Raw genomic sequence first — 27,633 nt, 5'->3', positions numbered from 1 at the left:
TTAAGCAAGTTTGCTTATTTAAGTGGTTCATTCTTAAAGCAACACTATATAGTTTTTCAACTTCAAAATAATGTCTCTAAAATTGTTTCAATGGTAAAACAACCAGACGAATTCTACTGCTGCTGCAGCCTGAGTGGGCCTCCAGCGGCTGCAACAGCACTATGTACCTTTGCTGTTCAGGTAGGATCACTCAGCCCTACTCATCTGCTTGCTGCCAGCGGAATAGTGTGACCCGCTTTACGGCATACGTCACGTTTTACTCGTAGCCTGGGTGGAGTTGGCCGACAGCTAAGTATAAGACCACATGATCTAACACAGAAAAAAACACCATGGCAAAGGTAGAAAAGAAACCAAAGAGGGTTTTGTCGGAGGAAAAGTGAGAGAGAGTGTGATCAGGCACAAGCGCAACCACGAATCAGTATTTGCCGTTTCTGTCAGCTTAGAGTCAACAAATTTACGTGTATTGCGCTGCCATGGGGAAGCTTATAGAGCGACAGTATTTACGACGCTAGTAACAGACAATTGCACTTCTCAGCCAGATGGGGGAAACTGAGCAAAAGTTACATAGTGTTGCTCCTGTGTGTGAGTAGTAAGAGCTTTATTTTGTAGTAAGAAATTAAAATTAGAAAGGTCACTCCTGACACAATACAGACAAAATCTTCAGATTTTTGCTAATACAAGAGTGAAAAGGCATTAATAAAGCTGATAAATGCAGATAAAATGAATAAAGTGAATGTGCAATTTCCAGCAATTATCTTTACACTGAGAGTTCTATTTCATCCTTTCTGACCGCCAGAGGGCGGTGCTGTAAGCACTGAATGTTCCCTTCGCGCATGCGCAGTTCGAGTATTTATACCAACAAAGTCACGTATGACCCTGGATGACCCCCCCGGAGGTGATATATTCCGTCGTCATCCAAGGCTCTTTTCCTCTTTTCTTCTCGCGCGCGGTTCGCATGGTGGCCGATTGCTTTGCAAGCGGCACATTCCTTACCAGTTGCTGGGAGCCCCGTGATTCGAGTGGTCGGAGAAGCGGATTCGCCCTCCAGGGGCTGCGACTGTGGATTCGGGATCTTCCCATTGTTGCATTACCCGGGAGGTAATAATTGTACGCTCTTTCGCTGTGGGTGCACCGCAGCGGCAAAAGTTGCTTTCTTTTGGAGTGCCGAATTTGTTGGTGACGGTGGCGTTCGCGCTCCCCTCTCCCATTGTTCTTTTTCTCTCGGCATCGGACGCATTGTGCGTCCACCTCGGTGAAAACGCCGTGGTTGTTTTTCGTTAGTGCTATCGCAGTACTGGTGGTGACGGTAGCGTCTCCCCTCCCCTCTCCCACTGACTGTCGGCTGCATGGTTTGATTTCTCCGCCGCCATAGCGGTGTTTCATTTGCCAATATCACAGACATTTACTTGTGTTTTCCGCTGCGGCTAAACCGCCGCAGTTGTTTTTCTTTAACGACGCTACGCCTGTAGCCTCTGCTGGTGATGGCAGCGTTCGCGCTCCCCTCTCCCATTCTTTCCTTTTGCTGCATCGTCTCTCCACTGCGGTCGGGATGATGTAACTGGCTTCCTAATCATATAATAATATAACAAGACAGAAAAACGAGACAAGAGGAGGGACGGACAGACAGTACCTCCGACCTCTACTGGTGACGGCAGCGTTCGCGCTCCCCTCTCCCATTTTTTCCTTTGGCTGCATCGTTTCTCCACTGGTTGGGACGATGTAGCTAGTTTCCTAATTATATTATAATATAACAAAAAAAAAAAAAAAAAACAAAACAAAAGAAACGGGCCTCTACTGGTGACGGCAGCGTTCGCGCTCCCCGCTCCCAGTTTCTGGCACTTGGATTACTCCCCTGGGCGGCGGTTGCAGCGTCAGGGGCGTATCAGCCCTTTGGTACTGGGGCAGACAGCAAAGCCTCTCAGCATGGAGGGGGCTCACTGCTGTGTGAACTGTGGTGACAGGCTTCAACCGGACGATGGGCACGACCTCTGCCCGGCCTGCCTCGGCCCGGATCACCTGAGGGAAGGGTTGTCTGATAACCCGTGCATGAACTGCAGCTACTTGCCTCGGGCACAGAGGGTAGCCAGGGCCGTGGGGGCAGGGGATGAAACGTCCGGGCCGGCGGTCGGGAGCTTCACCCAACAGCACCTCAACTGTTGGGCTGCTCTCACGTCGGACCCATGGGTGGTTGCCACCTTGACTCATGGGTACAAGTTGCAGTTCCGATGCCGGCCCACCGTTTCGAACCGGGTCAAAATGACCATCATCGGAGACCCGGCAGAAGCCCTGGCGTTGGACCAGGAGCTTTCTGCCCTCCTCGCCAAAGGGGCGATCGAGGCAGTAGACCCTCTGTCACAGCCCAGAGGGTTCTATTCCCCATATTTTCTCATTACGAAAAAGACTCTAGACTTAAGACGGCTCAACAGGTATCTGAAAGTTTTGCCGTTTCATATGCTGACAGTGACAGAGGTATTGCAGACCGTCGCCAGCGAGGACTGGTTCACCTCTATAGACCTCAGGGACGCTTACTTCCACGTTCCCATCTCACCACTGCACAGGAGGTTTCTCCGCTTTGCATACCGGGGACGCCACTGGCAATTCCGAGTGCTCCCATTCGGGCTGTCGCTTTCACCGCGGGTGTTCACTCGGTGTGTGAAAGCGGCTCTTGCTCCCTTGCAAGCCCGGGGGATCAGGCTGTTACCATACCTGGACGATTGGCTGGTCTGCGCCAAATCCCAGGCTCAGGCCACTCGGGACACGGCTCGTCTGTTGTCCCACGTGGCCAGGTTGGGCTTCCGGGTCAATCAAGAGCTGTCTGATCCCCTCTCAGTTGGTGACCTTCATCGGGATGTCCTTGGACACAGTCTCCATGATGGCTCGCCCAACCCCAACTCGGGTGGGCGACATTCTTCGCCTGCTCCGCCACTTCAGGCGGGGCAGGTCGCTGCCCTACATCGTGTTTCTCCGTCTTCTGGGCAAGCTAACCTCTGTCTCGCAGGTTGTTCCTCTGGGCCTGCTGTACATACGCCCCCTTCAGAGATGGCTGAACGGCTTCCACCTGGATGCAGAGCGCCACAGGCGTCAGAGGCTCCGGGTATCAGGGCGGTGCCTTCGTGCGCTGGCTCCTTGGCGGAGCAGGGCCTACATGTCCAGGGGGGTCCTCATGGGCATTGTAGTGTCGCGGAGAGAAGTTGTCTCTACGGACGCTTGCCCCACAGGATGGGGAGCGGTGTGGCAACACAGGACGGTATAGGGGCAGTGGCCTGTCAGGGAACGCACCGACCACATCAATGTGTTGGAACTGCGAGCGGTGCATCGAGCCCTTGAGTACTTTTTGCCATGTCTAAGGGCAAAACACGTGCTTATTCGATCGGACAATACCTCGACCGTCTATCACGTCAATCATCAAGGGGGGACCAGGTCGGCGCAGCTTCTGAAGGCGTCCTGGGACCTTTTGGTGTGGGCCGCACCACACCTGGCCAGCCTGCGGGCAATATACCTACCAGGAGAGAGGAACCAGCTCGCAGACTACCTCTCTCGGCAGGTGCTCCCTCCAGGGGAGTGGCGTCTCCACCTGGAGGTGGTACACAACATCTGGGACCTCTACGGCAGGGCGGAGGTGGATCTGTTTGCCTCGCAGGAGTCGACGCACTGTCCCCTCTGGTTTTCCTTGATGGGGCCGACAGGCCCCCTGGGCCAGGATGCTCTAGCCTATCCCTGGCCCCGGGGTCTTTTGTATGCCTTCCTGCCGCTATCCCTTGTGGTTCCAACACTCCACAGGGTTCTTCAGGAGGGTCACAGACTGTTATTGGTGGCCCCCTTCTGGCCAGCACGGCCATGGTTCCCACTGCTGTGCGATCTCTGTCGCGGCAGGCCATGGTGCCTTCCGCACAGGGCAGACCTTCTGTCCCAGCTGGGAGGGAGGATCTGGCACCCCAATCCTCGACGTCTCCAGCTGTGGGTTTGGCCGCTGCAGGGTCCGAACTGCAGCAGACAGTTCTCTCGGACCCTGTCTGGCAGACCATCCTGAACGCGAGGGCACTGTCCACTCGCCAGCAGTATGAGAACAGGTGGAAGCTGTTCGCACAGTGGTGTGTTGAGCGTGCGGAGGATCCGGTATCTTGCCCAGTGGCCACGATCCTGGATTTCCTTCAATCCCTCCTGGAGAGGGGCCGTTCCCCCTCTACCCTGAAAGTTTATGTGGCTGCGATATCATGTCACCATGTTTGGGTGGGCCACAATACGGTGGGACGTCATGCACTGGTATCTCTTTTTCTGAAGGGCGCCCGGCGCTTGTGCCCTCCGACACGCCCACGTGCACCGGCATGGGACCTGCCGCTGGTACTGGAGGCCATGTGCAGGCCTCCTTTCGAGCCGTTGTTACAGGCCGAACTGAAGTGGGTATCTTGTAAAACTGCATTTTTGCTGGCCATTACCTCTGCAAAACGTGTCAGCGAGCTGCATGCCCTGTCTGTCAGTGACACATGCGTGAGATGGAGTCCAGACGGGTCTGGCGTTACGCTGTGGCCAAACACAGCCTTCCTTTCAAAGGTGCTGTCTGGTTTGCACCGCAATCAACCCATACGGCTTGCGCGGTCGGTGGGGACAGGCTGAGATTACTGTGCCCGGTACGCGCACTGCGGGCATACATGGCAGCTACAGCGGCGATACGAACAGCTGACAAGCTGTTCCTGTGCTATGGGGGACCTAAGAGGGGTCGCGCTCTCTCTAAGCAGCGCCTCTCCCACTGGATTGTCGAGGTCATCTCGCATGCCTACATGGCAGACAATCGCACCCTGCCGCAGAGCGTGACAGCTCACTCCACTAGAGGTGTCGCAACATCATGGGTGGCCTTGAGAGGAGTACCCTTGGCCGATATATGTGCTGCGGCTTCATGGACATCACCCAACACATTTTCCAGGTTCTATAGGCTGAATGTTGTCACTCCTCAGCCGCTGGATGTGGTCCTCTGGACGGAGGCCTGGGGGCCCTCTCCGTGAGAGGGATGCTCAGGATTCTTCGTGACTTCACTGGTATAAGTCATTCAGTGCTTACAGCACCATCCTCTGGCGGTCAGAAAGGATGAAATAGAACGAAAGTTACGCATGTAACTGCGGTTCTATGAATCCTGAATGACCGCCAGAGCTCTCTTGTCCCTCAGAATCCTCGCATTCCCGCGAGAAGAATCTGTAGGGAAAGAGTCTTGGATGACGCCGGAATATATCACCTCCGGGGGTCATCCAGGGTCACACGTGACTTTGTTGGTATAAATACTCGAACTGCGCATGCGCGAAGGGAACATTCAGTGCTTACAGCACCGCCCTCTGGCGGTCATTCAGGATTCATAGAACCACAGTTACATGCGTAACTTTCGTTTTAGTCTGTTGGGTGGAACGAGTCCACATCTACTGATTCCATCTACCCTACCGCATCATTGTCAGCTTTGGACTGGCTGGCTTTTTGCTGTCTGTTCCCAGTGTGTCATGGCAGAGAGGGTGGTGTATGATACTGCTTATCACCTACTAACAATGCATCCCTCCCAAAGCAGTTTAACACCCATTCACATCTTGACCCTATGCTGAGTGACCCAGGTCTGACCTTTACAACACATGTTAGCCAGGTGGGGCAGTGACCCACATATGACTTCAGCAGCCCTCAGGGTGTGAATGGTTCCAGAGTAGTGAAATTCCTGAGACTTCCCACAGTCAGAATGGAAGAGACTTCTTTGATTTTGATCTTTCGAAGTACAACGTTTTCCAGAACTCCAAGCAAGCCCACTTAGCAGCTTGAGCACTTCAGAGACAGACATTTTTAGCATCACATACATAAAGTCAAGTTCCACTCTGTGAGGTACATAGGTTAAAAATTAAAGTTATAGCTCATATCATCTATTGTCTGTTGTGGTCTTGTGCTAAGTCCTTGCATCAACTATCTGTATAAATCTAGCTTTAGGAGTCACTTTGCCTTTATAGTCTCTGTGGTCACAAATGCACCACAACTTCAGCATGTCAGGCCTAGCACAGATTATTCTTAGAAATCAAATAAGAATAGAAATGCTGACATCATCTCATATGAAGAAAGAGACAAACTAGAGAAGACATAGAAACCAGTTCATATCATCTCATGCTGTTTGTCCACTGAGCAAAGCTGATCATTATTGACTAGTTCAAGCTTGTGCACTCTGTGTTATCAAAATTAGCATAACTGTCGATGTGGTATTACCACCAGCAGGTTATTTTTTATTTTCAGCTTTAATTTGATGAAACAATGCTTCTTAGCTTTAGGTACGTTAAGTCAGTCATGATAAAGTCTGATACCTTCACGGATTAAACACTGGACTTCAGCAACCAGTTACTTCACTCAGCCTCTTGACCTACATTTGTAAACTAACTTGCAGAACGTTGTCATTAATTGGTTGACATACATAAGTTCAATATAGGTATAAATAAGTTCATCTGCACACTAAATACGACACAGACCAAGACATATTGAGTAGGCAGCAATGTTTACAACCCGGGCACTGGAATCTACCAGACGTGTAAGGCCTGTTGGTTATTTGAATGGTGCAATGAATCAAAACCTAAATGGAAAATTGTAAAACAGTGTGACAGTGGCAGAGATGCATTTGTATGCACCAGCTATGTTGCTAATGTTTATATGCTTATAGGCAAGGAGTGCAGAGATCCCTGAGCTGCGGACAGAGCCCCTCATGCGCTCATGCAGCAGCAGCACAGCCAGCATGAAGGTCAAGAATGTCAAGAAGTGAGTAGAGACACACACACACCTGCCTCTGCCTGTCTGCTCCACCCTTCTCAAATCTCTCCTTCCCTCCATTTCTCTGTTTATCGCTCTTATCTGGCTGTTTATCACCTGTTTCCTGCTTCAGTTCCTTCCGTTCCTTCAGTCTATTTCTGTCTCTTCCCCTTCTTTCACTCCCTCTGTGCTCACCTTCTTACATTAGTCATATACACACACGTAAGGTGTTATAAAGATTAGAGGATGATGTGCTAACTAAATTGTGTATGCGTGTTATGTTTTCAGACTTTGCTTCACCAAGGGCCACTTCCCAAAATTGGCAGAGTGTGCTCATTTCCACTACGAAAATGTAGACTTTGGCACAATTCAGGTAAAGTTTCTGTCCCTGCTTCCTTTACTGCATTAAGTAGTATAAGTAAAGTATAAGTACAGTACATGTACATCCCAAATGATAAAGAGTTGAGCCTGTAGCTGGACTGATTGCCTTAGGGCACTGAATGTTAGCAATTCCATTTTTAAAATTATGATGACAACTTGAGGACTTAGATGTCAATGAAACTTTAAACAGATTTTTTTAAGATTAATTCTTTCTCTAGTTATTTACCTGCAGTGTTGGGTACAAAACAGAACAATGATGTTAATAACAGCGTGAATATGACTCGCATGTCTTTTCAGGCTGGGATAGGCTCCAGCAGATCCCTGTGAGTCTAAAATAGGAATAAACAGGTATAGATAAGGGATGGATGGACAGATATCTCTTCCAGTTGGCATCAAGAAAAATTTGTTGGTTTTGATATGATGGAGATGGTTGATTAACATGTTTTGTCTTCTTGACATTAGCTACAGCATCATATCACACATATCAGAAATTGGTTAGACAGAGATCTACCACTGGCCTGAGTAGCTCCTCTAGTGTTTACTGTTAGTGACCATCTGGCTTAAGGTAACCCGAATGTAATGGCCCCCCAAACTACATTCTGTTATCTAATATACATTTACTCTAACAGCTTATTGGTACTTCAGCCTCCAAGTTTTTCTTAGCTATCAACATGCATCTTGTACTTGACATTGGTTTGTGTGATTAATTATGTCCCCTCCAGTGATTTAAGTTATATCCAAATATAACAAACTAGTATTTTTATCATTAAGCTTAAAACCTTCTGTCAGAGATATTATATTACAGTTTCTTTGCTCTCTGAGTATGAAGTAATTATAGTGTTTAAAAAGTTATTTAAAAGTACTGTAAAATTTGTTTAGTGGGAATGTTACAACTTGGAGTCAATGTCAGTTAGATTTAGTAAAGGGACACCCCACCAATTCTACTCATTAAGTTCAGTTTGCAGATTGCAGCCTTTACTATTTGGCCTGTAACAGCAATTATATAATCGTGTCTGTGGATCTAGAGGGCGTACTTAAATGTAATACGATGATTAAAATATTCATCAGAAAGCTTGCTTTACTAACTGAAGGTGTTTGTCTTAAACATCTGTAAGCAAGTGTAGTATTAGATCTTCCGTGTTGTAGTACTCTTCATTAAACTCTATTTGCATACATGGTGTAAAGATGGGATAGTTGTTCTAAATTTGTGAGAGTGAGTAGGAGTAAGCAGTTGTAGAGGATGAAAGGTGTAGTCATTTTTTTTTCATACCAATAATAAGAAAATGCAATTGAGCTCACCCATCATGGACATGTAGTCCCTACTCTGCTCACTCTTTGTGAATATGTTGAGAGGCCAGCAGGGGTCAGCGGTCAGCTAGATTTATTACATATTTCTGTCAGAAGGGCACCATGGGAGAGTGTGATGAAAAGCTTCCATCTACTTCACCTGCAGGTTATTTGTTGATATAGCTCAGGTTACACTGCGTATCTATTTGTCCAGTCAACATGCATAAAGGAAACTCTTAGATGAGAGAGTACTTTGGTTTTCCTTTCATTTACTGCAGCTCTGTGTGCTTGCTGGTTTTACTGGTACAGAGCAGCATGAGTGTCTCACCCTTTTGTGGTTTTCATATTGCTTTCAACTAGCCCTGCCTCTTTATTTTGCTTGGATTCTTGCTGCTGTTTGGTTTTAGTATTCAGCACAGCTTCTTCTCTTGAGTGAACTGAGCCCCAACTGAAGTTCACATCTTTGTTTTTATGATTTTATGATTAATTAATCTTTATTTGTTCCCTGTGTCAATCTTTACATTTTATGTAGACTCTTGCCTTATGTTTATGTCATGTTTATTTGGCTCATCTGATTCTGACATAATCTATATAATTTAGGGATTTAAGAATTAAAACATTGCTGCTGAGTTAAGTATTCAAAGAGTATTCATCAAATTGATTTTTTATATCATGGTGGGTATTTGACTGATGTGTCTACCAAGTTACAATGCTACATAAAATCAAGTTTTCTTGTTCTCAGTACATCAGGGACTTTATGATACATGGAGATATGTGCACATACTGACAAATATATTCTGTAGTAGTGCCATATACCAGTTAAAATGGTTTTACAGTAGTCATTTCACTGGGCTTTGCATTAGGGATGGGCATTTCAAGCTAAAATGCTATTTGATGGACTTCATTGGGAACTATTCAACGGTTATTCGAAGATGCCACCCACCACTACCCATCCCTACTCTGCATTCTGTATCAAGCCTTACTGACTGTATGTCTGAATGTGCAGGACTCACACTGGGAGTGTGATTCCTATACTTGGGTTCAGATTGGCATCAGGCCTTGAGCTGGAAGACCTGTTCTTTCACTTGCATAATAAAAACATTACCAAAGGAGAATTAGAGTCAGGCAAGGTTTTGTTGTGGAAACATTAGGATGTCATATTCACTAACGACCAAAAAAAGGATTGTGTCTGCACTCAGAGCACCACTTGCGTGGCAGTTTTTGTCACATGATACTGGCATTTTAAATAACCTTTGAATGGTGACCGATTTCTTTTGGCAGAGTGACTTGTTTTTATTCAGTCTTTCAGTAACTGACTTGAATTTGGATTCACTTTCATCATTTTAGATACATTATTGGATTATCTGATTTTCTGACAAAACAGACTGGAACTTAATGTTTTGTTTGTGAGGTTACTCAACCTTGTGTTACTAATGGCAACTGTACCTAATGTAATCTGACAAGCTGTCTGTAATGTTGCTTTTAGATTAAACATAACAGATATAACTAAAAGTGACTGGATGCAGCCTGTCATTTACAGTATAATGTGTACAGTAGCTTTAAGGTACAATGTGTAGCTTTACCTGTAGCTACAAATAACATGTGATATTGTCAGCTCAGCAGAGAATGCTCCGAAATTTGGCCATAATCGCAGACATGTTTGATCTGAGTTAAAGTAATTGTAAATCACATATGTTATATGGCATTCAAACGCTTACTGAGAATGAGTCAGCACACACACTCACAGTGCTATGGGGCTGTGAGTATGCAGTGAAGTTCATTTAGGGGGAATAGAAATGCCAAATAATATGTGATTGGGTTATTGTGTCTCAATAAATTCAGATTCAGACATTAACTCTAGAATTATATTTTAGTCATGTCTCTAAAGTTGCCATATTATGTCTTGCTCAGAAAGAGATTCTCAGCTTTTACTGGCTTCTTCTTTACTGCCTTCTCCTGAAGTCTGAATGAGGTTTCCACTCACATGAACCTGTTCCTGTTCACATGTAGCATGGCTGTACACTTGTACTGTAAATGCTTATTTGCTGTTCTTTTTGTTTTTATAGCCATCTCTTTTAGTCTTTGGACTTAATTGCAACTCACCTACCATAACGCAGTTAACATGTCAGTAGGAACAGAAGGCAGTCTGGAATAAAACTTTAGCAACCAACAGTTTCAGGGTGGTTATACCTTTGATGATACCAGAGTAAATTTAAACATTCATGTTCTTACTTGCTTTGATATTAGACACACTTCCTGCCTCTTACTTAAATATCTATATATGGTATCCATATCAAGTTTGTAAAAGATTTGGGGCTACTTGCATGGAAATCATATAATGGCAACAGCTGATGGGCCTGTGATTTCTATTCTGTCTCCTTGAATGTGGTTAGAGCCGCTTGATGGAATAAAATAAGTTAATGACCAAGCAGTGCTATCAGACACAATTGTACAATCAGGCTGTTAGCATAGTGTAAGAATAATTAAACTTGACTTTGTGCCTGTGTGGAGATGAGCTACTTGTAATTCAAAGTCAGTGATTTTAAAATCTCTTACAGCCTTTTAGACACTTGTGCTTCTTTTGATGGGGGTAATAGTACAGCAGCACAGTAGAGTTGGCAGGAAGGTGTCCACTGCTTTCACACTGAATTTGTTATTAGGTGTTACCAGTAAATTCATATAGACTGGGAGTGATGTGGTGTGCATAAGCTTAGGTCTAACTTCTTTGCCTCATCACAGGTTCAGCTCACTAGGTATACTGTAAAACATGGAAAATTGACTCCTTTGTAACTAATTCTACTGTAGTATTGTCAATCATGACAACAGTACATAAAAATCTGCCAAGCCAAACTCTCTCTCTTTTTTATTTATTTTTTGGGCATTTTGTTTCCATTCCATCCATCCATCCATCCATCCATCTTCTACCGTTTATCCGGGGCCGGGTCGCGGGGGCAGTAGCCGAATCAGGGATACCCAGACTTCCTTCTCCCTGGACACTTCCTCCAGATCTTCCGGGGGGACACCGAGGCGTTCCCAGGCCAGCCGGGAGACATAGTCCCTCCAGCGTGTCCTGGGTCTTCCCCGGGGCCTCCTCCCGGTGGGACATGCCCGGAACACCTCCCCAGGAAGGCGTCCAGGAGGCATCCGAAACAGATGCCCCAGCCACGTCAACTGACTCCTCTCGATGTGGAGGAGCAGCGGCTCTACTCCGAGCTCCTCCCGGGTGACCGAGCTCCTCACCCTATCTCTAAGGGAGTGCCTGGCCACCCTGCGGAGGAAGCTCATTTCAGCCGCTTGTATCCGCGATCTTGTTCTTTCGGTCATGACCCAGAGCTCATGACCATAGGTGAGAGTAGGAACGTAGATTGACCGGTAAATCGAGAGCTTCGCCTTCCGGCTCAGCTCCTTCTTCACCACAACGGACCGGTACACCGACCGCATTACTGCTGCCGATGCCCCCATCCATCTGTCAATCTCACGTTCCGTCCTTCCCTCACTCGTGAACAAGACCCCGAGATACTTAAACTCCTCCACTTGAGGCAGGATCTCTCCCCTGGCCTGGAGATGGCAAACCACCTTTTTCCGGTTGAGTACCATGGCCTCGGACTTGGAGGTGCTGATTCTCATCCCAGCCGCTTCACACTCGGTTGCAAACCGCCCCAGCGCACGCTGGAGATCCTGGCTCGATGGAGCCAACAGGACAACATCATCTGCAAAGAGCAGAGATGAAATCCTGTGGTCCCCGAACTGGACCCCCCCCGCCCCCTGGCTGTGCCTAGAAATTCTGTCCATAAAAGTAATGAACAGAACCGGTGACAAAGGGCAGCCCTGCCGGAGTCCAACGTGTACTGGGAACAGGTCTGACTTACTACCGGCAATGCGAACCAAGCTCCTGCTCCGTTTGTACAGAGACCGGATAGCCCCCAGCAAAGAGCCCCGGACCCCATACTCCTGGAGCACCTCCCACAGGATGTCACGAGGGACCCAGTCGAATGCCTTCTCCAAGTCCACAAAACACATGTGGACTGGTTGGGCAAACTCCCATGAACCCTCGAGCACACCCGAGAGTGTGTAGAGCTGGTCCAGTGTTCCACGCCCAGGACGGAAACCGCATTGTTCCTCCTGGATCCGAGGTTCGACCACCGGCCGGATCCTCCTCTCCAGCACCCTGGCGTAGACCTTCCCCGGGAGGCTGAGGAGTGTGAGCCCTCTGTAGTTGGAACACACCCTCCGGTCCCCCTTCTTAAAAAGAGGAACCACCACCCTGGTCTGCCAATCCAGGGGTACTGTCCCCGAACGCCACGTGATGTTGCACAGGCGTGTCAGCCATGACAGCCCAACAACATCCAGAGACTTGAGGTACTCGGGGCGGATCTCATCCACCCCCGGTGCTTTGCCACCAAGGAGCTGCTGAACTACCTTTGTGACTTCGGCTTGGGTGATGGATGGATCAGCCTCCGAATCCCCAGCCCCTGCTTCCCTTATGGAAGACGTGTTGACGGGATCGAGGAGATCCTCGAAGTATTCCTTCCACCGTCCGACAATATCCCCAGTCGAGGTCAGCAGCTCACCACTTCCACTGTAAACAGCGTTGGTAGAGCACTGCTTCCCCCTCCTGAGGTGCCGGACAGTTTGCCAGAATTTCTTCGGGGCCGACAGGTAGTCCTTCTCCATGGCCTCGCCGAACTTCTCCCATACCCGAGTTTTTGCCTCCATCACCGCCTGGGCTGCAGCACGCTTGGCCCTGCAGTACCTGTCAGCTGCTTCGGAAGTCCCACCAGCCAACCAAGCTCGGTAGGACTCCTTCTTCAGCTTGACGGCATCCCTTACCTCCGGTGTCCACCACCGGGTTCGGGGATTGCCGCCACGACAGGCACCCGAAACCTTACGGCCACAGCTCCCACAGTTTCCATTATTAACAGTAAATTGTGATGAGGTGGACAGGAAACAGATACAGAGATCTGCAATGGTGGCGGTGATGCAGATCTGCCCACCGATGTTGAGAACTGTGCTCCAACACATGGAGCCCCCATTGTAACCACTCACTTATCCCGTCTGTTCTAAATAATCGGTGTCTGTACCTGACTTAGTTAAATCAGTTAAAATCAATGTTCCAGAAATGTAATAGTTCAATATTAATGTTGACTGATTCAAATTGAGTGTAATTTAAAGATGTCCATATATCTTATACGGAGTGTTCACCGATGCAAATATAAAATAGTTGCAGTAATTATCTAGTCTTTTAAAGAATGGCACAAGGAAAGATGATAAGCAATCATCAAGGAATGCTTTATCCATGATAAGCCTGTGCTTCACTGGGTATTTGTCGGTACATATGTCCAGGAAAAGAACAGATTGATAAATCAGACTAATATAGAAGTTAGCTTACACATGATTTAAGCACAACACTGTGTGTACACAAATTGTAAAAATGTGTTCATTTAAAATGACATTTATTTGCATTTTTGAGGAAGTGGTGGCTATAATGAGACAGCTGTTTTTTTGAGGATTCATGTTTGATACTGTTGCTCTGCATCTCTCATCATGGTGGGCTTGCCTGCTTTTCTTTGCTTCTCCATATGTTTTGTGTATCTTATTCAGCCAGGAAAGGCTGTCCATCCAAAGCTATTCTACACTATTCATTATCAATCTACATCAATAACTGAATACTGGAGAGTCATTTGAAAAATATTAACATAAAATATCAAAATATTATATGTAAACTGAACACCTTGGCATTATATTGTCATTGCAGGCTTTCTAAAAATCTACGTTCTGTAAAAGGAGAGCTATGAAAACCATTACATTTCCTGAATTTCTCAGGGATTAATAGAGTTTATCTCATCTTATTTTATTGTTGTAAGTTGTTAGCATTGTTTAACACCTACAGAACACCTTGAATCCTTTGTATCACAGGTAGAAACAAAGCATTTGGTTTCATACTGACTCAGTAGAATCACTCCTCCGAGATCTCTCTGCAGGACGTTCATGCTACATATTCACTCTTCCAGCTCACTCTAAAGGTGCCCCATTAGCAAGGAATCTGGAGAGTGTATGGTAGAAACCAGTTGAATCAGATGGATATGTTACATTTCTATAGATTTCACATGGAGATGAATAGTTTGTTATCAGCAGAGGTACACACTTGGGCTCTGCCATCAGCATGTTGCATCATATTAATACACAATTCACAGTTCTCTGTCTGCCCTGTGTGGTGATCGTCACATGCCTGTACATATCACAGTAGACGTCACTGTAGACCTAAGAGAGTAAGGCATTCAGTGTAGTCCACACTAGCCTTTGTGTTTAACATTCACTTTCTGCACATCACTGTTCTACTCAGCTGTGGGAATGCAGGGAGCCCAAGTACCTCTGGCTTTTCTCTTCTGACCTGGCGCTTTGACATGGTGTTTGGCTTGAGGAACTGCTCTGAATTGCATGTTTTATTAATGTATCTACTTTTGTTTTCTTTGCATTGTATTAACATTGTCAGAGCATAGCATTTATGCTATGATGTGTCTGTCAAACAATATAAGATTTAATTTTTAATTAAGTCACACATTCATGTCTAACAGTAACCAAAACAGTTTAACCTGTCCACATGCTTTTTAGATCAGGGCTGCCCAGCCCATTATCTTTGAGGGCCACTGTCCTGCTTGTTTAACTGTCACTGTTCTACTCACTGCTGATTACCCGGATCAGGTGTGTTCAGTTAATCAGAGGCTGGAAGATACCAATTCACTTAGTCTTCCCTATCTTCCACCTTCATCTGAGATTGTATTTTGCAGTTTCTGAGGACATGCACTCAGATTCCCCATTTTGTTCCCAACATGTCAACATTTTAATTCCTATGTTGTCATAATACACAGGCACAATCTTTATATGTATTAGTCTCTCCACCCCACAATAGTCAAATGATGCAGACATCTGTTTTTTTAATTGACATTTGTTTTCTTGAGAAAAATATATTAATTTGTTTTCAAAGCAGCAGGGAGTCAGAATGTATGTATCTAATTGTTTTGTGACTAGTGTATCTTAGCCACATTCTGAAAAACTCAGTGTTCTTGGTGTTAACTAGAGTGTGTTTTGCTTATATTCTTAGGTCAGTATTTGAGCTTCATTGTGCAAGTTGATGTATGTGCAGAGTCTGATTGCAGTCACCTTACATCTCACTTTAACAGGATGTATTGTATAACATCACAGCTACTGGGGAAAGAATTATATCATACATAAATTATAAGTTAAAGTTTAGTATTTTTATATGCTATAAAATACCGGGATAACACACCCAAATTTCTTTTGATACCTGTGCAGATTGATAACTAATGCTGCTCAGATATGTCTTTGAAATCTAAACCAGCACAGCTTTCTTAATGTATCCTTAACCAGACAGCCACTGTTGTTCCACCATTTGTCTGTGTCCAGTAATTGATTTCACTGTGGTGCTGTAAGGTCAGAGCCAGACAGACAGTTCTTCAAAATAAAATGCTTGTTGTCCCCATACAGCCAGAGGCCCAGCATTTAGTGGCTGTGTAGGCAGCAGAAATTATGTACTGAAGAAACTGAACAAAATGAGACAAGAACTTTACTAGCCTCCACACTGCATTTGAAGAAGTACTTTATTAATCCCCAAGGGGAAATTAAATTGTTACAGCAGTTATTCTCATTTAAGTTATTCAATTTAATATTATTTAAATTACTTTATTCATTACTATTAATTTATATAATAAAGCAATTAACTTGTATGTAAGTAATAAAGTATTTATTTATTTTGGGGCGTGCATGTGCGTGTGTGTGCGTGCGTGTGTGTGTGTTATTGTTTATATTCTGGAATTATAGTTTTATGGCCGTGGACACAAAAGACTTCCTGAATCTCTCTGTCTTGGTTTTAGGAGGAATTAATCTGTGGCTGAATGAACTTCCCATTCTCCACATTTCCTCATGAAGTGGGTGGGCAGGATTGTCCAGAATGGAGTTGATTTTGTCCACAATCCTCCTCTCTGCCACAGCCAACACACTGTCCAGTTCCAGTCCAACAACAGATTTTGCCTTTCTGATCAATTTGTTTAGTTTGTTGGCCTCACCAGCCACCTCACATGCCACCTCCCCAGCACACAACTGCAAAGAACAGTGCACTCGCTACTACAGACTGATAGAACGTCTTCAGTAGCTTGTTCACACGCTAAAGGAACAGAATCTCCTGAGGAAGAACAGTCTGCTCTGTCCTTTCTTAAAGAGTGCATCTGTATTGTTTGACCAGTCCAGTTTGTTGTTAATGTGGACTCCAAGGTATTTGTAGGAGTCCACAATCTCTACTTCATCTCCAATGATGGAGAGAGGGACTAGGGTCTTCCTGCTCCTCCTAAAGTCCACCACCAGTTCTCTGGTTTTCTTGATATTGAGCTTTAGATAGTTGTTACACCAATCAACAAAGCTTTTTATCAAGTGTCTGTATTCCTCATCGTTATCATTATTGATTTGCTTAATGCAGTTTGAAAATTTGAGGTAGTGGAACCAAGAATAACATCAATCATGGAGTGCAATAAGTAGCCCAAGACATTTCATGTGTGTTTGGGAAAGGCAATGTGTGTGAATTGTCTCCAACAATAATCGTAGAAATCAATGTGAGTTTAACAGCCTCCTGTCTCCTCACAAGCAAGAGAGCCTGCAGTGCATTTTTTCAATGTCTGTGCCAGTGAATGAGAGCTATAGGCTGCATGCATGCATACAATCATGCTTCTCTGAGCCATTCTTTAGAACAGTTCATTGTGTGTTGCTGTATACGATGTGTCTCAGCTCTTTAGTTCTGCAACGTCACATGGTACATGAATCAAATATGGTTTAATGGGATTTGCAAACCATTGCCTTCTGTTTTTATGTAGATTTTACACTTTCTGTCCAATTCCATTTTTGGAATTTTGGAAATTCCATTTTTGGAATTGGGGGTTGTACACGTCTAAACTAAATGTGGGACTGATGTGACAGTGGATTGTGCTGCAGATTCCTTTTTTGTGGAGTTTGAGTTATCTCCATCAGGTCTGTAGCAAATATTGTCCCCACTGCTAGCTGCAGTAGCTAGAAAGATCATGGACTCATAATGAGAGCGGGAAATGTGTCTTTGTCCAGTTCCTAGTAATTGGATAAGATAAGCTTTATTTGTCACATGCACAGTTATAAAAACATAATTGTTGCCACATTTTGATTAATATTTTTTCCAGACCTGACTATTGTTACATATACAGGCGGACAATGAGGTAAGTGAAGTTATTTAGAAGTTTTACCACAGGGAGCACGCTTGTCAAGGAAATGGAAAACCTGGTACGAATGGAAAACACAGGGATACATAAACTGGACAAACGGAAAACCAAGGAAACAGGAACAGGAGGATCATAGTTAATCGTCTTTAGATCGTGGGAGTAAGGTCCATGTCGTGTTAACGAGATCGGACAAGGAGAGGAGTGTGGGTAGTGCTTTTATGCGTGGCTGGATGACTGTGGTGATGAGGTGCAGGTGATCGCAGTGAGGACTCAGGTGAAATGGATTGTGCTGATTGTCTGAGGAGGGAGCCTGGCCGAACCGTGACAACTATATATGACAAAAACAAATGCAGCTCATATAGTCAGTCTATCAGAAAATATTGTATTTATGTAGAACAATGTATGAACATGTTTAGAGCATGTTTGAATTTCACCAGTTATAAATCCTATCAATCATTTTGCAGCCCATTTGTTTTATCACCTGTACTGTTAATGCAGACTAAATCAGCATGTGGTAAAATTAATTATTTTCAGAGATATTTGTGACATTACACCACATAGTTGTGATGCTTTTGTGCTACACCACCCAGAAATTACACACTGATTAACCAATGCTTTTATATTCCACAGATTTTCGCCTCCACTTGAAGTGGAGATATAAATCTCTTCCTTTGTACTAGAGGATTTTTCATAGAAAGTCCTGCCCAGCAAGGCAAATAAGTCACATATATCTGAACTGTATACAGATCTAAATTGACAGTGTCAGAGAAATATTTCTATTCCCATTCACTGTTTGTGATTTGTCCACTACAGTGACATCCACCCAGTCAGGAAGAAAAATTCGTGGGACAGACTGTTTCCATATACTCACTTGTTATGGCATTTACTGCTACATCTAGACTGATTTACTGATTTTCTTCTTCACACTTGACAAACCAACCTCTCCTCTCCTACCTGAGCTGAGCTTCTAGCTAGGAAATGCATGAGACATGGGAATACTATAACTGCTGATTTGGCTGCTTCACTCCACGAGCACTGAAAGCATTTTGGAACATCTTACCCCGTTCTGGCCTCATGAAAATGAAGTTTGAATAGAGGAGACAAACTTGTGAAATTCTCTTAGCATGGAGACAATTTTGGTGATGCTACATTCCTGTAAAAGTGGATTGTTGAGGTGCCTTGTAAGTAGTGAGTTTGTTTTAGCTCCGACATCACGAGCAGTGTTTGGGGATAGATCAGTTTCTTTACATTAATAAGTAATCATAACCCAGTAAGATATTGGGGTATGATTATAACCTTATGGGAAACAGTGAGGCAAGATAAGAGCAATGTGCAGAGTGACCTGAATTAGTACAGTAGGATGCACCTATTGACATGTTCTAGTATTTGCACTAAGGTAGAAATCTGGCCATTCATTTGAGTGTCAGTCACCTCTTTGAGTTTATATATCTGTGTGTAAGTATATGGACTGTTTGAATGCAGATACACAACAGTAAGCAAACCTTTCTTTTAAAGGGATTTGTTTTGTGAACCTGTAACAAGTCACAAACTCATCCCCTTACAGTGATCTGTCTCTGTTAAAATACCATTCCACTCCATAGTCCCTTAGAAGTGTATTGTAGCTTTAGTAATGATTTTAGATGTTGTCCCTTCACACTTCCTCCATCACTTCTGAAATAATGCTGCAAAACCCCACAGGCAGGTGGGCACTCAAAACCCCTCCAGTTCTGCAGTCTGACAGAAATACCACAGTGTGAAAATAGTGTCATGAGAGATCAGCCATTATTTTTAAAATTGCATTACTCTCCAGTTTCTGCAAAATTTCATGGCCACATTTTTAAAAATACTGATAAAATAATTTAATAATAATAAAAAAAAATACCACATTATTGGAAGGCTTCATTTTATGTAGTATCTATTCATGATTAGTTTTGAAACACAAAGAATGATATCCGACTTTATTAGTCGGTCTAACACTTGTCAGAAAGACCAAGGACATAGAGTCCTGTGTTTCCATTATAGTTAAATTAAATAGGCAAAATAAATGTATGTCATAGTACATTAAACAGAGTAGATTTGCTGCCAGAGAAATTTATTGAAGTCTTCATTTGAGATCACAGTGTCTTGGTGCAAACGATTGAAGTCTTATGTTTTGTTGTGGCAGACAAATATTGAACCATCTCATCCACTAAAGCCTGAGGAATTTGCACAAAGTCAACAGACTTTGTAGTACCCAATAGTTAGCATATGCTTGGAGACGTGGTTATTGTACTGTAGCTCTGGGTCTTTGGTGTAGAGTTCAGGGAGTCTGACCAGCTCTCTTATACCACAGAATGGGAGATGTTTTAAAACCACAGAGGAGAACTGTGGGCTTCGAATTTTATTTTAAGTCCTAAACATGCATTTGTTAAAAGTATAGAAATGCTTTACTTTTATTGTTCATTGAAAAATCCTCCTTGGTCTCAGCCTAAAAATGTCGATTGAGGATTATTTGAAAAATTCAAAGGTCATTATACAAGGCTCCAGACTCCTGGTCCTTTTTTCCCCTCTTTTTTTTGTTTTTCTTTCTGGATTTAAAGTAAGGCTGGCCACACACTAGACAATTTTATGTCCGATGTGCCCCTCCAGTGATTGTGGGGATGTGGCCCGAGTCAAGGCTTGTTGCAACTGATCATTTGTCTAAATAATCCTCAAATGTGTGGTGTCAGTGTGATTCTAAAATGATCCTTTGGTTAGCAGCAACTAACATTATAACCATATGTTTTGTTTCCTCCTCCAGATGGAACCATGTAATATGGTTTTCCATCATTGTTTGTTGAGTTTGCAAAACCATTGTTTGACACAACTTGCATATAGTGTGGCTTTTATCCGGGTTCCCCAACCCCCCAACCCCACCCCCTTTTGCATTCTGTCAACGTAATGTTGTGATTTATAATCGTTTACATCCACATTGCGATGCATCAATTCTTTCTCCCACCTCTATGAATTACTAAGCTTACATGTATAATGCAATCCAAAAATAGCATTATAGTCCTCTGTCTCATGGAAATAATTCATAGTCACTAATGCCTGAGTGGAATTAGGGGTCCTCAAATTTGGGGTCTGAGTTGATGATGGGTCTGAGTGTAGGAGTTGTAGTATTGTGGTATTGCAGATGACATTTGCCATCCTGAAACATTTCCTGCACAGATTTTTGGCAAATCTGTGGTATCTACCTGCAGTTAGGATGGACATTTATCTACTGCACTTTGTGTTTTTGTTTTGGCTGAAGGATGTTTGATGCTTTATGCGTCAGCTTCGGGAACTTCATGATGCCTACATTTCTTAACCTTTCCACATGTTGTCTGTGATAAATCAGTCCAACCTGTCTTTGGCATAGGAGAGCAGAGAACTGAATGAACTGGGTCATCATTGGATTATCACTGGATATTTATAAGCAGGACTTGTAGTAGAGAATGGTTCCATGCTTTGCTTTAACCAGACATCCTATCTAAGTGAGAGCTCACTGCTCATCTTGAGCTTTGCTTTTTTTAGGAAAGCTGCAAAAAATGTTGACTTGTAGTGACTTCTGGGTAATCAAAACTGCTGCACTCTGTTCTTCAGTAGCAGGTGTGGTAAGTAAATTTGCTGTACGAAATGCTGGAGTTTGATTGAAATTAATTGAAATGATGTATATTTTTGCCTGCTTTTGTTTTCATTGTTTCATTTACAGAGATAGACACATACTTTGTCTGGGATTTTGTGAGAGCAGCAGTGGAGTTCCAGATTATTATGGCCTAGTGGATTTCTGGTCTCTTCTCCAGCAATAGGTCTTTTTATTTTATTTCACGTGTGGTTGAAACATATGTCATCATAGCTGCACTTTACATCCCTTTATTTATTTAAGGTATTTGAGAGCAACCTGAAAGCAGGCAGTTCAGTGGAGGGAAGGGTTAACTTTGTATTTTTGGTGACTCTGTTTCTCCTTTGCAAGTGTCGTAGACTGTGAAATGCCACAGTCTATGGTTATTTATTGTGGTGCAATATTGAAATGTAGGGGTTGGTCATCTAGTTATTCTATTATTTGCTGCCTTTGATATGTAATATCTAGATTTCCTAGACTTTTTAATTGTGTGCTGGCAAGAACTGCACCTTTCCTCTAAGTATATTTAGGATAATATCACTATACAAGAGGACAGCAGAAAGAGGATGGCACATGTGTAAGGAAAGAAAATTGATCTTCTGCAAATGCATCCCCTACCCTCTTTTCTCTGTTACCTCTGGCCTCTCCCTCTGCTTTTTTTTGCTCTCTCTCTCCATCCTTGCTCTTTGTCCTGGGAACGCACCAACCAAAGAGGGAGCAGAGGAGGAGAGAGGGGGGAGGGGTGAGCCAGCATGTCAGACAGGGGAAAGTAGGAAAAGGGGCGAGAATAACGTGGTGGAAGGACGGAGAAGTCAGACGGTCAGGTCGGCAGAAGAACAAGACTGAAAGAAATAAGCTTTTTTTTTCCCCCCTTCAGTTTTCTCCTGCTGCTGATCAGACTGAGTGTTCAGGTTCTGCTGGGTTCCAGGCATCAGAGAAAGGAGACAAACCAGAGAAACAAGGAAAGAAAATCAGGATGGGACATCACAATGTTATGACTGAGAGGCCAAAATGAAATGATGAAAGATGTCCTGTTGAGGAATCCACCAAACCGCTCCTACCTCTCATCCTCCAACAGTACTGCTGCTGTTAATATTGTTGCCTCCCCCTGTCTCTGAATTTCACACTGAGAGAGCTTACAGTGTATGTGAAAGAAGGTGGAGAGCTGACATTTATGTCCTGCCGAGGGGATTTGCGTTCCAGCCCAGCAAAACGGGACTCTGCGAGACGGGATGTACATTCTCACACTCAATTAACACACACTTGCACAGAGAAATAGAGACTGGGGACAGGTGTTGGAGTGTTAAGGAAGGGCAAACACTGAGCATGAAGCTCCATGGCATGGAGAGAAGGGAAGTTTAGGAACTAAAACAAGGAACAAAGAAAAACCAGAGTTAAACTGCTGTAAGTACAGTCTTTCTATTTTTTTTCTGTTCTTTCATTTTTCTGCTGCTGCTCTCCAGTTATCAGAGCACTGCCCCCCTTGTCTTTGTCTGCCTGTAGGATTCATCAAAATTGCTTGTGTTCAAAACATGGCTGTTGGATTAAGCTCTTTTCCTCTGCACAAGCCTTTGTTAACACAAACTTGGTCTTGACCTTGGTCTCTCACCCATTTCTTTGGAAAATAATCATTGTGTAGTATTTCCCTTCCTGTTAATTTTGAGTCTGCTCTTACAATAATGTAAATGAAAAGAAAGTGCAGACAGACTGATACATGTGGATTGCTTTCATCGTATCAGCATGAGCCCCCTATATCTAGAATAGCTATTTGTCATTGGTATTATTTTGTTAAAGACAACCTGTTCTCACTTCATTCTTCTGGTACTTATGGTTAAAGAAAATGCAGTTGACCAAGGAGTGGCAAGATTGCAGTCACCTTTGCTGGGAACAATGTGTGCTAGTGCAGTGCAAGTTGGATTGAAATCAAATTATAATGTGGTGTGTTGCATGCATTGCGGGAAACAAGCCCAGAATGGCGGACAGCCTGTCTAGCATGCTGCTCAGTCTGGATGCACCAGGCTTGGGCTCTGGATCTCATCATAAGTTGTAATTTGGATAAACTACTGGCTAAAAGCGGAAGCACTTGCTGAAATGTTGAGCAGGCACTGGTCTGAAAGCGATACTGCAAATACTAAGAATAGATTCAGAAATATTTGTTTTACAGTTCTGTTATTTTACAGCTTGGAAAGCTCTGTCAGCACATGTAGACAGTTGAACACTTGGGGCTAATGTCTGAACATATTTTTACTCTCACCATGTGACAAGTGCCTTATCGCAAAAGATTAGACGTGTGTACTTTGGTACTCTGTTCATACACTGTGAATTTTATATGGTGCATACTGCTGAAGTCAGCAGTTTTGACCTTTTGAACCATTGAAAGCACTAGCAGAAAGCAAATATTTTAAAGTCACCTTTTAGTGGTAGTGATGAAAGATTATTATGGAGTCCTGCATATACAATCTCTAAATCTTTGTTCCGTTGGAAGTTGTTTCCTGTTTCCTGAAAAAGTTTAGTTAAAATTAAAAATAACTGACATCTGAAATCCTCCTCCCAAAGTGCAGTTTCACCCACAAACCTGAAGCTAAAAAAGTTTAGTCAAACTATTTCACTATACATACATTTTTATCACTTAAGGTGAAACAGTAATTTTATATAAATTTTCTGGTGATGAGTATCACTCTATGCAGTAAATGAAAGATTGTTGTACAGAGGGAGCTGGATGAAGTCTGATACATTTGTCACTCGAGTCTGCGTCAGCTGGATTTAAAGGCCAGGTTTTGAGAAGGAACAATAATTTTTTAAAAGAAAAAAAAAAAACAATCACGGCATCTATTGTTCTGATGCTTTCATTTGTTAGATATTTTCACATTCATGTTTTACAAGAAAAACATGCAAACACATATGGTAATTACATGGTAAAATATACACTTCCCTGTACCTTTATGTATTGCATTTGATCCCTGATCCCAATCACAATTCTGACAGTGTTGTAGGAGTGCAATGCTGCAAGTGCAATGCTCAGTAGAATCCTTTTTCTACAGCCAGTCAAACACTAAGTTCATGCAGTTGCTGTGTGTGCTTTCCAAGTGGCATTACTGGTTTCCCCAATCATATTATTAGCTTCTGTGTGTTTTCACAACTCGCCATGGTGATTCCAAGTTTGCAGAGAGACCAGATGTTGTGTTTGAGATAGAAGATACCTAAGGCATCACTTGTGTTGTTTTCAACAGTGACAAGTAAGCTGCTGTGCTTGTTTCATTCATACATCAGACTTTTTGAACCTCAACGCAATACATGAGTTTTCATTTGTTGCCAGAAGATCACAGAACAAAGTGTTTCTTCATAGATTGTGAGGTTAATCTTTGCTTTAAAATCCACATACAGAAACACTTTTGTGGTTTATTTGCTGGATCTGGGACTCATGGCTTGCATCACAAAAGAGGACTCAACAATAACACAGATATGGCTAAACTAGTATTCTAAAGTACTGATTTAATATTGTTGTTGACATACACACAATGAAACATTTCTGAGCTGCAGCTGACTTCAGATACTATTTTCCCAAGTGACATTTTCATTTAACAGTGACACACTAACTTATAACCACACATAGAAAGCTTTTTCCATTAAGTGTACTTACAATAATCAGTAACGATAAATGCAGTAGTTAGTACAGGAAGAAATTAAAAACACAGAAGAAGCACACAGGTTAATTCCGGTGTCACTGTTGCAAAAACCATTTGGAGAAAGAAGAAAGAAGTCAAAAACCAAGTCACATTTTTAAAGGCCAATAAGCATATATTGTATACATACAATCATATAAGACCTCACATGTTTTTATTGGTGGAAAAGTAAACAGCAGACACTAAAACAAATAGTTTTAGAATATGATTATGTCATATAATGAAATATATTACATAATATAGTTGTGTATTTGTGTCAAAACCTATCATTATGAAAGTGAGTCAAACACCCCGAGTAAAGTCTTTTGGAGTTCAATTAAGTTTACTAGTTCAGCTTTCAATTAAAGCAGTGACTTTCAATTCAATTCAAGGCACTTTACAAAAACTAAAACTAAAAACCCAACAATTCCCTTATGAGCAAGCACTTGGCGACAGTGGAGAGGAAAAACTCCCTTTAACAGAAGAAAAAACCTCCAGCAGAACCAGGCTCAGTTTGGGCGGCCATCTGCCTCAACCGGTTGGGGTGAGTGGATAGAGCAGAGAGAAAAGAACAGCAACAATAAACAACAAATAGACACTGCAGGTTGGTGGGACCAGTAACTGCACATCAGCGATATACAGCTCCAGGACCAGGGACACCTGCAGAAGGTACAGAGAGAACAGAGAGAGAGGGGGAGAGAGCACAAACTAGGGGAGAGAGAGAACACAAGGTTAGTAACATTCAATGGTGGAATATACATGAGGTGGGAGGAGAGGAAGAGAGGGGAGGGGAAGGGGAGGGGAGGGGAAGGGGAAGGGGGGGGTTAGGGTAGGGGAGCTCAGTGCACCGATGGTCCTCAAGGGCAGTCTAGGCCTATAGCAGCATAACTAAGGGATGGTTCAGGGTTGCCTGAAGCCAGCCCTAACTATACGCTTTGTCAAAGAGGAAGGTTTTAAGTCTAGCCTTAAAAGTACAGAGAGTGTCTGCCTCCTGAACCCAGGCTGGGAGCTGGTTCCACAGGAGAGGAGCTTGATAACTAAAGGCTCTGCCTCCCAGTCTGCTTTTGGAAACTCTGGGAACCACAAGTAGACCTGCACTCTGAGAGCGAAGTGGTCTATTGGGATAATATGGTACTATGAGGTCTTTTAAGGTATGAAGGAGCTTGATTATGAAGGGATTTGTATGTGAGAAGAAGGATTTTAAATTCTATTCTGTATTTTACAGGGAGCCAATGAAGAGAAGCCAATATAGGAGAAATATGATCTCTCTTGCTAGTTCCTGTCAGGACTCTGGCATTCTGGATTAACTGAAGGCTTTTTATGGAGATATTGGGACATCCAGATAGTAATGAGCTCAACTTTCCCGCTCACATTCACTGTTTTTCCCAGGAGGCTTCTTCAGATTGAAATTAAGGAAGCAGCAGATCATAATAAAGAAATATACAGAAACTAGCACAATTAAGAAAGCAGTTTTTTCACTTTTGTGTGAAGGTGATTAATCACATTCAACTCTGAATCACTTTCATTAAACTGAAACTCAATATTTCAGCTTCTAAGCTTTCTTAACAGCATGCAAACTAAGCACAGCTTAAGTAGGGACCATGTCATATATTAAACCTGCTAAACATCAGCATGCTAAAATCTTACAGTGACACTGCCCCCATGCTGCTTTCTTGATGATCATTTGTTTTAAAGCACCACTACAGCCTAACCAGACTCTTAGATGTGTTTTTTGTTTTTTGTTTTTACAGTGCAGTTTTGAGTATAATTGCATGTTATATTAATACAGCAATGCTTTTGTCCCACACAACGACTTCTTTTCCGAAAGTAGTAATCCCAGTCACTAAAAACAATTACTTTGGTCTCCTCAGTCACAGTTGGCACTGGGCAGCTGTCCTTTCTCCCAAAATCTACTGTAGGTCCAAACCCATAAAGCCTACTAGTGAAATGGAAGTGAGCCTTTTTGCACTCTGTGAAAATGTCTGCCTTCATGGGCTTTCTTTTGAAGATTGTCTTTATAGCTCTTGCTGGCTGCTCTGTCAAGAGAATACAGTATCTCACAGAAGTGAGTACACCCCTCACATTTTTGTAAATAATTTATTATATCTTTTCATGTGACCACACTGAAGAAATGACACTCTGCTACAATGTTAAGTAGTGAGTGTACAGCTTGTATGACAGTATTATTTTGCTGTCCACTCAAAATAACTCAACACACAGCCATTAATGTCTAAACCGCTGGCAAAAAAAGTGAGTATACCCCTAAGTGAAAAGGTCCAAATTGGGCCCAATTAGCCATTTTCCCTCGGCGGTGTCATGTGACTCGTTAGTGTTACAAGGTCTCAGGTGTGAAGGGGAGCGTTCAATTTGGTGTGTTAAGTTTGGTGTTAACGTTCTCAGTCTCTCATACTGGTCACTGGAAGTTCAACATGGCACCTCATGGCAAAGAACTCTCAGAGGATCTGAAAACAAGAATTGTTGCTCTACATAAAGATGGCCTAGGCTGTAAGAAGATTGCCAAGACCCAGAAACTGAGTTGCAGCACAGTGGCCAAGACCATACAGCGGTTTAACAGGACAGGTTCCACTCAGAACAGGCCTCGTCATGGTCAACCAAAGAAGTTGAGTGCGCGTCATATCCAGAGGTTGTCTTTGGGAAATAGACGTACAAG

At 43.4% G+C, this 27,633-nt stretch overlaps 1 protein-coding gene across 5 annotated transcripts in view; it reads left to right on the top strand.

The window, feature by feature from the left end:
• arhgap32b (Rho GTPase activating protein 32b) overlaps positions 1-27,633 on the top strand; it is a 118,700-nt gene that overhangs the window by 53,125 nt on the left and 37,942 nt on the right. For 4 of the 5 annotated variants that reach the window (XM_026328042.2, XM_026328041.2, XM_026328040.2 and 1 more), the window contains exons 4-5: positions 6,668-6,762; positions 7,042-7,126. In XM_026328042.2, the coding sequence (XP_026183827.1) occupies positions 6,668-6,762; positions 7,042-7,126 (180 nt within the window). Of the gene's footprint in view, positions 1-310; positions 339-6,667; positions 6,763-7,041; positions 7,127-27,633 lie in introns of those variants that run through there. The other variant, XM_026328043.1, reaches the window with a different exon arrangement.

This window comes from Mastacembelus armatus, chromosome 14, assembly GCF_900324485.2.
Source record: "Mastacembelus armatus chromosome 14, fMasArm1.2, whole genome shotgun sequence".
Taxonomy (NCBI): domain Eukaryota; kingdom Metazoa; phylum Chordata; class Actinopteri; order Synbranchiformes; family Mastacembelidae; genus Mastacembelus; species Mastacembelus armatus.
This window is presented reverse-complemented; position numbering and strand designations above follow the sequence as displayed.